Raw genomic sequence first — 12,377 nt, 5'->3', positions numbered from 1 at the left:
AAAAAAAAAAAGAGAAGGTACGGGAGGGTACCGGAAGAACGACATGGCTTATTCCATAACATCTCCATCTCTTCTTCTTTTATTTATTTTTATTTTTATTTTTATTTTTATTTTCTTTTTACCTCAGCCGTGTTCATCAATCATCAGTGTTTTGCCACTCCTGGTAATTCAACGAGCATCGCTAAAAGTAAAAGTACGAATAAGAGAGAGAGAGAGAGAGAGAGATATCGCGGCGCATGTAACATTTTTCTGGCGAACATTTTTTTTTTTTTTTTTTCATTATTGAACAATCCACGAAAAACTTTTGTACAATATATGACGGACAAGTCTTCTTTCTCTCTCTCTCTCTCATTCGCAGACGCAGAGGAGTTGAAATTTATTTTTCACACTGTATACGCAATTTACTCGAATGAAAATTAAACTTCTCCATTTTGTTCTGTAATTACATGAATAAAAAAAACTGACATCGTCTATTCTTGAAAGACAAAAGAAAATTATGCGATTATCATTAGACGGAGAATTATGGCGCAAGCTATCCGTTGCGGATGTGAAAATTACTCTCACTTTTTTTTCAAACGCCGACGAAGTGTGTCCGCATCTCCATGCTCAAAACAGGCTTGCTCCTAGGATGCGAGGGGAAGAGGGAAGTTACTAGATGCTGTGCATGAGTGAAAAATATAATATCGCACACCATGCAGAAACAAAAGAGAGAAAGAGAAAGAGAGAGAGAGAGAGAAAGAGAGAGACAGAAAGAGACGACAGAAAAGACACACGACGAACGGAGACGGCTCTAGCTAGCGAAATTCTTGGTGTAAAAAAAAACCGTGTTTCGTTATTTATCTCGCGCGCGAAACAATTTTTCTCTGTTGAAACCAAATTTTACTTCGACCGAGTCTTTACAAAACGCGCGCGGAACCCGCAATTTGGTGCATGTGCAGCGGCGGCAAATAGCAGATGCGTAATGAGCAAGATCCGCACGAGAAACAACCAGATGTGTGTGAGATTCGCAAATACGGAGAGGATAGCCTTTGTCGAGGTATTTTCGAGCGCGTGAACTATATGCTTGATTAGTATAATCCTCGCAAATTCAAGATCCTGGCAAACACAGAGACCGCAATTGGTTCTTGTAAACGTCGGATGCTTGCGAAGATCGTACTTGGGCAAGATTCTCATCAATGCGGAAGCAACGGTTTATAGCGGATCCTTGCAAACGCGTGCGCGAGTCATAATATTAGCTCGAGAATACGGAACATTGATCCCGCAACGTCTCACGAATATTCACGGTTCGACGCTAAAAGCTTTCCGCGTGTTGAGAACCATATTACATCGGAACAACACAATATAAACATTTACTCTCTTAACTGTATCACATTTCCGAAAATATATCGAGTTTAATTAAAATAACTGTAACTCTTTGTAGCAACTCGGATTTTATTGCTTTATTTTATAAAAAAAAAAACAAGAAAAAAGTGAAAATCTACACGCACGCGATCACGCGAAGACCTCGCTAGACAGTAGAGCCGACCCCGAGGGGTGACAAACACAGCGAACGAGCGTAACGGTGTGAATTAGTTTTACCTTCCACGTGAGATTTTTGTTAAGGTGGCCCCAAGTGGCAGATTGGGGAATATTGGGAGCTGAGGGTAAGAAGGCGTGACGTGCGTGCGGTAGACTAGCCACGATATGAGCCTCGTTGGAGGTGAGTTCACCTGGCATCGTTATTGCCGGCTGCCTATCGACTACCGCCAAGCTTCGACCGGACATCAAGTACTGCAAAAGCAACCAATTCACCAAATCGTCTCCCTTAACCCTTCCGTTTACCGATAGCCAGCCTCTGGTCGGTATCGCTGATTCAGTGTGATGAGTGTGAATATATGGATGAAGTAATTTCTAGGGATATAATTATTCATTTTCGAAAATGGATGATACATACTCTGATGATCTAAACGCGGGGGTCGCGCGCGAAATATAATGAGAGCGTCAGTTAGTGTCAGTAAACAAAGGGTTTGCTTTCCCAGTCAGCGAGCTATGATGCGAAAATGATCGAGAACAGGAACTTGATATTCCCTTAGACACTTGTGGACAATCGATATTGTTGTCTATTTGATCCTACCCTGTCATAGGATTCTATGAACCGGACGATATCTCTTAATGGTGTTTAGCGTTGGCTTCATCAGGGAGAGATACGGTTCTGCACAGATATGGCTACTTGTCCATAAACATGGCACATCCTCCCAATTGAAATCACTGAGCCGGGAAGACCGGAAGGCTTAAGCCCCACGATCGATGAGGCAGCGGGACAAGAGAGAGGAGCTCGCGCGCCAATTAGGATACATAATTGCGCGGACACGGGGAGGAAGGGAAGCGCGTAGATTTCGCGCGCGACACGAGCGGATACGAGGGAGATATGGGACGCTGTACACATCCCCAGCGGTATCTCGCGCCGCTACCGGAAGCGGAACGGATTTAACCCGCGCGGGAAGCGAATCTACGACGTAGCGCTCTGAGATACGCGACGTCGGCACGCACACTTGTGATGGGATAGCTGGGACACATCGCGCCCTCGTTCCCTCTGTCCTTTCCCTCGGCGGACGAGCGTATTTGTTGTGCGAGGACGACACGTGATTGCGCCCGTTTCGAGACTCTATAGGGACGGGTCACGCGACCGCTACCAGCCGGACTTCCGGCCCGAGACAAAACCTACGACCTGCGGTTCTGACACGGATCGAGGAATATCGCCGTACGGACGTCTTCCGTACCGTCTTTCGAACCGTCTTGATACATGGAAAACAACGAAATTATGAAGGATTGAGATGAAGATCAAGACAGACAGAAAATCGAAAGATTTTCAAAAAATTGAATTATTTTTCTAAGTTGTTTGAAAAACACGAGTGATTTTTGTTTTAGATTTCTATCCTTTTTAATTCTTTTAATGATGAAATAGTCACTTGTCTCATTTTTATTTTTATCTGAGAGTCGTTTCTGCGCTTTATCTCGTTGCGCGAGAAGTCCGACGTTAATCAAACGAAACGCATCCAGCGAATAGATGGACGAAGAGAGAGATTGCGAAAGTGACTCTGGTGATGAGCATGTGCGATGCGGCAAGGGAATGTGACAGATGTAATGCTATTGATGCGCGCGGATTTTTCTCACCCGTACCTTTCTTTTTTTTTTCTCTCGTTTTTCCGTTAAGTGGCTCATGTGGGTGCTTGAGTGAGCATTCGAACGCCTTTTAACCCTTAACACACTTGAAATGCGAATCTTCATCTTGTTTTAATTCTTACAAAGTTGATATTTTCGAATTTATTTTTGCAACAAACTAGAAATTTTTTTTGTATCAATTAACAAAAAGCCAGTATTTTAATAAAAACAAATGCGAAGGGTTCAAACATGACGTTCTTCAGCACGTGACGTGAGTTCGATAGGAAACGCATTTTCATGTTCAACAATGGCACGTTGATTAGATGTAATTCGTCATTAGAACAACATCCTCGAGAAAGCGTTTCCGATCGATCGCCTTTTCGCGAAGAAAAAACAAGAACTTAATTAAACGAAAAGCGTTAGGCGGAATACGGAAGTGCCATAGAGTGCAGAGAGCAAAATGACGTGTAAGTGCTTGCATATAGAAACGCTTCGCGTACTCCGCCCTTCGCGTGTGTAGCTAGAATTAATTAAATCCGCTCAAATACGTTACGAATCTTTCTATAAAACGTGTACCTTCCCCCATCGTTGACGGCAGTTCGTTTGTGTTTAAAATTCCTTCGTTGTCGAAGAACAACTAGTTGTTGGCACAACAAATGCGAATGAAAATATAAAAAAATCGGCAATATAACCACAATTATAATCAAAATTTTATCAGTGTTGTTATTAATAATCTTTTTTTTTTTTTTCAATCTCCAGTTTTTCCTCTCAATCGTTTTTTACACACATATTGTCGATTTCAAAATGTGGAAATAAGAATGGTTTTTTATTGTAAAAATAATACGCACTCTATATTTTAGATAACTTTTTAAATTGCAAAAATAAAAAAAAAATCTTTATATTATATTTACACAATATAAATTACCAAAGTGAATGCACTACATATATAAATTACTAAGATATTGCGAACATAAATGAAATAAAAACAAATTAATAAAAAAATATTAATAATATAATACTGCATGATATAAATTCTTTGTGCCTTTGGACGCACTGCGATCAAATAAAATCTAATTACAATCTTGCGGATCAAATACAACTGACATATCAAATGATGAACGAAAGGGTCTCGACACAGTAGGTCGTGCAATAAGAGACGCACGTCATAAATCACAATTGCACAGATGTAACTGATGCTGCGATCATACGCGTTGTTCACAATAATTATTTTTGCTACGATAAGAAAAACAGCAGTAACTGACAAGTCAAATATTTCTATTTCTTTTCACAATTCGGTTTTTAAAACAATAATTGTAACGATAATTGTTTTGCAGACTTTTTGTTTGTTCGATATAAAAAGTTTTTTAATTTCGTTTGTTGTGTTTTAAAATTGGACTCGCTACTTTTACACAACCTTTCACCACTTACCGAGTGACTTCACAGCTGTAATTAACAATTTCTCTCGAGCGTAAAATTTCGCTTGTTCTCGATGAGATTACACGACTTACTGCTCTTTACCTGATCGCACATATTTGATCCGGAAGATCTGAAATTGAACGGCGAGAAAAATCTCACACGGGGGAACCCGCACTTCGTAGTGAGAAAAGTAGCGGGTATGTAAGAGGGTATGTACAAAGTAGCCAGCAATCGCGTTACACCAAACCCCGAGGCCAGATAAAGAAGCACGGAAATCACCACTGTTAGTAGGAAGTCTTGCGGGCGAGCGTGCTCGCGAGAGTGCGAATTCGAGTGTTCGTGCTTTTGCCTGCCCTCCTCGTGTTATTTACAGAATGGGGGACACGTCGATTGTCGAATTGGTAATCTGGAAGTGACGTTTCCTAAATTCTCTCTCTCTCTCTCTCATTAGAAAAAAAAAAAACAAATAGAAAATTTGTTTTCTTAAATTCTTTAAATCGAAATTTATAACCGTGTTCTTTTTCGAAGAACAATTAAAAGAGTGCAAAGTGCAAGAAATTAAAAAATTCGGTTGTTCAAAAAATTTTGCATTAGTATCCAATGAGAATTACGTTTGTATTTATTCCTTTTATAAATGTCGGTGTAATAATTTATTTCCACATTTTTGTCGGAAAAACTAATTGATCTGTTGAGCGACATTTTAATTTACTCAGGCTGTTACTTGAAATAACTCGGCGCTTTTGTTCAAGATTCTCGAGAGATTGTCGTTATCTGTTACTTGATACTTCAAATGAGGAATGCCAGATGATACTCAGAAACATCCTTAATTGGAAGTATAACGGGGTCGTCATCGTATTAACGAGACGCTCGAATTAAATTGAGATCAAAAAGAAGCGCCTCATTTATTTCTTTAATGAGCGCAAAGTGATACGCTTGATATATTAAACAATAATCTAGTTTACAGAATTTTTTGCGTACGTTTTTAAGCAAATACGTATATAATATTTTACACGTATATAATATAAATTATACATAATATAAACGATATAGCTACACATAAACTGTGTAGTAAAACTGTGTAGTACACAAGAATCTAAATTTAAAACACACGTAGCAAATAGAAGATAATATTTAGAAAATATTATAAACAATAGAAAATATTATTTTATACTGAAAAATTGTAAAACGAGTTTTAAAAATATTTGTGTCGGGAAAAAAGTCGCACTTTACGTAAGATTTATATTATTTTAGTAATTTGTAAATAATTTGAAATTTTTCTTCTAGCTGGCATTTTCCTACAGGCTACAACAGCACATTCAACAATCTCTCTGAATACTTTTTGTTTCTTTGTCTTTCTCTCTCTCTTTCTCTCTTTCTCTCTCTCTCTCTCTCTCTTTCTCTTTCTCTCTCTCTCTCTCTATTTCCTTCTCACTCTAGTTTTGTCGGCCAATTCAGTTCGACTCTCTGGACGCGACAGGGTCGAAAGAGCCAAACGGGTAAATGCTTCGTTAAATGCTTTTTAGCTCACCGTTCTGCGAGTCGGGTTTTGAAGTGACTTGCTAATGACATAAAAAAAAAAAAAAAAAAAAAAGAACTTGCAGGAGTATGTCGGCTTACGAGCGTTAAAACCGCGAAGTTCCTTGTTCTATTGTTAAAATAAATACATTTCAAAGCATAAGATTAAGAATCGAATAGCCATAGATTTAACGCTGGACGCGTGACGAATCGAGGTCTATTTACACGCGCAGAGAGACTCGGAGAGAGATAGACAGAAACTGTAATTTACGCGGAGGGACGATGACTAGCCGCAGCAACTTTTCAGTTGTAAGGGGACAAGCTTGAAGGAAGGCAGGCTTGAGTTCTGAGCGACAGGCAAAAAGTGAGCGATAATAATTAATTACAGACGGATCATACTTGTGTTACTTGTGATCTTACTGGAAAGAACAGAGCGAGAAAAGAATGTACAGAGATAGGGGGGGAGAGGGAGAGAGAGAAAGAGAGAGAGAGAGAGAATGTATGTATGTATGTGTGTGTGCGTGTATACGTGTGTGAGTGAGAAATGCAATTTATCGATACTTGGGAATCATTCCGATCCTATAAAAGACCATACACAGCTTATTACACATGCTTGTCTGACAAGCATGAATTTTATCTGTATGTCTGAAAACAGTGATTATATACTTCCTGATAACCAAGTATTGCATCGTCATTGCTATATTATTTAAAAACAAAAAAAAAACAGGTGAGAGGGGGAGAGGAAGACGCACGTTCCCCTTCGGACTCCTACAGTTTCAATCTCCGGCTGCTTCACTGGTAAAGTACAGTAACCAATTATTCTCGCGAAAATTGAAAAGCGTCACAAATTCTTGCAAATGCCGTGTAGTTTCACGTCAGAGTTTGATCGCGACAGTTTGATTTTAATTTTTACAAATTAAGAAATCAATTGTCAAAGTTTAATTATTAATCATCAAGAATCAACGCTAAAAAAATTTAATTAAACGATCGCGGCATCTGCAAACAATCAGAAGCGTGTGATCGTGAGGGATTTCGATTGTCACAAGAAATATCGATTACTGTGGCCCCTGTGGAGCGAACTTCGATTTTCGCTTCGTTATCCGCGTATCGGTTTGGTGTATAAGCGGCGTGTGGATACCTTGCTGGGTGGGATGCTTATTGTGGTTGCTAGGTGCCATCATGTGCATCTGGTGTGCCCCGACCGGCGACCTCAGCGACAAATTGTTCAGGTTCACGTTTATCGAAAGATTCGTATTGTTACAGGCGGCGGTCAAGTTGTTGTGATTGTTCGGCGATGATCCGACGTTGGTACCCACATTGGCTGAGTGCGACGACGCTCCGGAACTGTCCGTGGTTGGTGCCGAGGGATTCGACGAAGTGTTGTGCAGGACGAAGTCCTTGCCGCCGTTGGCTCCGCCGGTACCGCCGCTGCCGTCGGCCGAACCGTTTAACGCGGCGGTCATCGAGGATCTCAGACACTTGGGCACCCACGGATGGTCGCGTACAAATTTTCGATACTCGTTTCTCACCTGCAAGAGCAAAACAGAGCCCGCCCGACCCAACAAAACGAATTTAACGGTGCGTGAAAGAACTAAGGACCTGTGCGAGACAGCGTGCGGTCACGTGCGTCTCTTCAGATCTGGCGACTTGACAGATCTAGAGCTACAAGACGACTTCGCTACAAGGACAGTATTGTTTTTAAGTTAAAACAAATTTCGAAAAACGTGTTTATTTTGTTTAAAAAAAAAAAAAAATTGGCGAAGTCGTCTGTGCGGCTGTTCGTGTGAATACAGTGCGATTTAAACTCGATACTTGCATCTAGGTGCCAATTTAACGAGAAATGAGAATAACAGCGGTGCTCTTTTCGCGATAATAACGAAAAAAATTCAAATTTTGAAAAACTTAATCATAACAAGCGTACTGATGGGTGGCGAAAATGCGTGAAGTAAACGCCAATAATTTGTATTGCCACTGAGAGTTTATTAAACACATTACTTTCTCATTTTCATGTTCTGATGTTTATGAGCGAAACATTCCGACATGTTGACATGATTATCGTGTTTGCTATCGTTAATTAACATCAATTTGTTATCAATGTTTAAACTTAACTACTGTGTAAGAGATTCATCAAAAATATTTTAAAAATTCATATAAAAATTTATACAAAAACGAGAACGATTTTGTAAGAGATCGTGTCTTACAGCTTTTTAGATAAACTGTAGAAAAAAAATTATATAAAGGTTACAATTTTTCCAGGCAACAAAATACGTAACATTCTATTACAGATTGATCAATCACCAAAATATACAATAAAATCATTCGAGTTTTAGTGTATCGATGCGAAATCAAATTGCAGATAACTGCGCGGATCATGATTAATATGCGATAACAAAAAGATTATTACAATTTCTCGCGCTTGAAATTTGGTCTGTAATTTTCTCTCCGAGCAAACATCATCGGACACGATGCTGCCGGCACGAGATTTAAATCAAAGTGGACTTCTGCGCCCCGGCGCATTCCCTTACCTTCTCGTTCTGTACGCAAAGGAACACAAAGATAAACAGTCCCTGGAGACTGTTCAATATAGTGAAGAGGTACGCCATCATGACGGTTTCTTGGTTCAAGTAGAGGAGCCCGAATGTCCAGGTTAGTCCAAGTAGAAACACCAGCACGATGGAGCCTCGCAGCCATGTTCTGATCAGAAAAGATACAGAATAATAAATTACATCATGAAACAGCCAGATGTTTTTTTTATGCGATTCGCGGCGCTTAAAGAAGACCAACAACGTACAACAACATCAGGTAAACACAATAGTGCAACTGCAAAAATAAACCTCATCCGGTAACACTACTTGTTCTTCTCTCTCATTTATTGTTCTTTAATATATTTTTTCTCTTTTATCAAAAAACAAAGCTTTGTTTCTATTCCCACGCAGTATCAAATATCGCGACAGAAATCGAGAAAGAGTTGCACCATTGCGGTAAGTGTATCGTCGCCCGGCACTTCGATGAAAACCAAGTTTTGCTTGAGAAATCCTCGTGAAAGAAGCATCTTGAAGAAAACTTGGAATCGATTGTTTGTCCATTTGAGTTTTTCAGCTGCTTTAAAGATTTAACAAGAAACTGAAATACGTAAATAAGAATTCTTCGACAAAAAAAAAAAACAATCCAAACATATTTCTTCCATCTTAAGAAAAAGTGACGAAGAAAATGTTTGCTGCAATTGTGAAAAAGTATTTCATTTCAAACAGAAATCTCGTCTTGCTCGAACATCTTAATTTTTATTCTCTTGTAAATTGCTCGCAAAAACATGACGTAAAAATGATTACAATCGATCTCAAGACTCTCCCTTCTCGGTTCAGAGCGCAATTTTAACACTTGGAATTAGCGTCGCGATGTCGAAGGAAAAAATAACGCGACGTAGCGTGGCGGGACACGCGACGCTCCGTCCCGGGCGACGTTTAATTATTGCGATATTATGCGGTAGATCGGGCTTTTATTTTCGCGAGCAACGCGAACGCCGCTTTGAGCGTCGCCTTAAAATCGCGGCATCTTATCTTAAACTGTTGTGATTAGAACTTGGCGTTACACAGGGTAAGACAAAATGTATCTCTATGGTGTACTTTCGCGTATTCTATCTACTTGTAAATCAGGAGTAATGCCCGAAACTAAACAAGAAGGTACGTACACTACTTGGGCACAGCGAATCGTGTCTACTCAGAGGAAATGCAAGCGCCAAATTGACAAATGTGATACACATGTTATTATGTAGTTATTACATGCAACACGCATATGTATATCGTGACTTGATCGTGAAAGAGATTGTCATCTTAGAAAAAAAAAAGTTGATTTTTTATTTTACAAAACGGAAATTGTGAAAAATTACATGTTAAACGAGAAATTGCGCGATCGCAAATTAATTACAGATTCGAGAAGAAATTTTTTCTCTATGACATAAAGAAGCGATAAGAAAATCGGATTGGAAAATAAATTCAAAATAAATTAAAGAGATTATCAGGTGGAGGTAACGTCGTTGTGTGTGATCGGAAGGAATAAGCTTGCATATGCAAAATCATATTTATGGAAGCTTAATTATCTCGCGTAAAAAAAAAAAAAAACATTTTCCGCTTTTTTTTTGATGCAATATATTATCAAGCTCTAGTAATACATATCGAAATTAAAACTCGAGCCTCAAAGCTTCCTATTTGCGAAATCAGGTCATCCCGCTGCGTTCATTAACTTTAAAGCCTATATAAGCCAACCAAGTGCTACCGTTAAACATAATGCATCGCCCTCGTAAACTTATTCCTTCGCACAACCGTATTAATTACTTTATACACGGAAATATGACGCGCGCGCACACACACACACACACCGACACGGCGCCTTCGAGAATCGCATTTCCAATGAGTGTTACGACATTACGTGATAGGATGATGAGTGTTTCGATGAAGTAATGCGAGACACTAGAGTCTACGTTCAACAAAAAAAAAACTCAGCGTAAAATAATATAAATTACTTGGCTTAATCAAAGTAAAATAAATTAAAGAAAAAAAAATATTACAGACGGAATGACATCGAGATGGCAATTAATGGCAACAATGTTAGCGGTGTGTGAGTAATAATAAAAATAGTAAATATCTTACAAGTGCGCTTGTAATTTGTTGGGAAGAACATTCTCTTCCTTTCCACTAGCAACCAACCACGCCATGCAGAAGAATGTAGAACAGTGTAGACAGAAGTGGGTAGAAGGTTTTTAATAAAAAAATGAAACAAGACAGCAGAGTTAGGTGATTGTTCCGGCACCATCAATTGATTAATTGATTATAGATTATTTCCCGATCGCAACGCTCGATTCAATTGCATACACATTTCCAACGAGCACGCGAAGCATGGCGGTTTTATTCGACAAATCGCAAGTGAAATACAGTTTGAGAGTTGTTTATATCAATTAATTACGATTTCAAACATGTATATATATATATATATATATATATATATATATATATGTATATGTATATATATATATATAATATAGATTCGTTTAAAATATTTCATTGCTCTATTTTTTACACTAACATAAATGTTTTATTTGTTATATTCCAGTGACACAAGCTAAATAAAACGCGTAAATTAAACGTGACGATATACAAGGCGTCCTACAAAAAGATATAAAATAATATATTTCTCATCAATATTTGTGTGTGTACGTGTGTGATCCAGATAATAAACAAATCATGAAAAATTAACGTTTAATTAAATTGTATATAATACGTATTGTTATATAACACAATTTATATACAATATATACAAAATAAAAAATCTAAAAACACGGTAATATATCTACAAACTATACAAATTAACTGTACAAACTATACAAATTATTCAAAGTGTACATTGTTTATTGAATATTATAAAAACACAAATGATTTGAATTTTTCTCAGCAAAATTTTTGATACTTCTTTATAATGTTATATGAGACGCGCAATTTAAAAATCAAGAATTTAAACAAAACACGTTGAAATTCACACGAGAGTGCGAATTGTTCTGTGCCATGAGGGATTGTAAAGAATCGTATTGACTCGAATGGTATTCTTTAGTAAATTCGGAACGACGCGCTCCTGCGTACGTGCACGATAATCTGCGCAAATTGAACGCATACATGTCCTGTATATCACAGCAATACAAATGGTGTGTCGAACGAACGAACGAACGAACGAACGAAATCTGCGGTCATTCCAAACAGAGGGCTCAAAAAAGAAAGAAAGAAAAAAAAACAAAACCAAAAATGTCAGCATGGCTGTCAAAAGATGCGTGACAAACAAGATCCGCGTTCGAGAGATCTCTTTAAAAGCGAGTAAAAGCTTGTGAACGTGTAAACCGAAAGCATCAAACAAACAATCTCGACTGCTACGCTTCGACGATAGGATGAAATCTCTCGTGTGACAGAGAGAGAAAGAGAAAGAGAAAGAGAGAGAGAAAGAGAGAGAGAGAGAGAGAGAGAAAGAGAGAGAGAGAAAGAGAGAGAGAGAAAGAGAGAGAGAGAGACAACGAACGGATTTGACTGATATATACGATGTGTATATGTATGTACAATTTGCAATTTACGGTGGTACCATATAAAAACGGGCTATTGAGAATTATTGTGCTTACTTTGCTCTAGCCAATTGGGAATGTTCCTGATTCTTCATGGCCACTGTCTTCGAATGTCGGCACATCATGAAGATCGCCATCGACAGAAAGATCAGATTTGCCTGTGAGGAAGATAAAACGAAACATGTTTATTACAACACCTTTTTACAAT

At 38.5% G+C, this 12,377-nt stretch overlaps 1 protein-coding gene across 5 annotated transcripts in view; it reads right to left on the bottom strand.

The window, feature by feature from the left end:
* LOC109857050 (latrophilin Cirl-like) overlaps positions 1 to 12,377 on the bottom strand; it is a 304,697-nt gene that overhangs the window by 3,404 nt on the left and 288,916 nt on the right. For 3 of the 5 annotated variants that reach the window (XM_020432952.1, XM_020432953.1, XM_020432955.1), the window contains exons 12-16: positions 12,227 to 12,327; positions 10,719 to 10,763; positions 8,598 to 8,766; positions 7,389 to 7,601; positions 1,579 to 1,770 (exon numbers count right to left, since the gene is read on the bottom strand). In XM_020432952.1, coding sequence (XP_020288541.1) covers positions 1,579 to 1,770; positions 7,389 to 7,601; positions 8,598 to 8,766; positions 10,719 to 10,763; positions 12,227 to 12,327 — 720 coding nt within the window. The remainder of the gene's footprint in view (positions 1 to 1,578; positions 1,771 to 7,388; positions 7,602 to 8,597; positions 8,767 to 10,718; positions 10,764 to 12,226; positions 12,328 to 12,377) is intronic. The other 2 variants (XM_020432957.1, XM_020432956.1) reach the window with 2 other exon arrangements.

The sequence above is a fragment of the Pseudomyrmex gracilis genome, unplaced genomic scaffold, assembly GCF_002006095.1.
Source record: "Pseudomyrmex gracilis isolate BER0280 unplaced genomic scaffold, ASM200609v1 scaffold_142, whole genome shotgun sequence".
NCBI classification, from domain to species: Eukaryota; Metazoa; Arthropoda; class Insecta; order Hymenoptera; family Formicidae; genus Pseudomyrmex; species Pseudomyrmex gracilis.
This window is presented reverse-complemented; position numbering and strand designations above follow the sequence as displayed.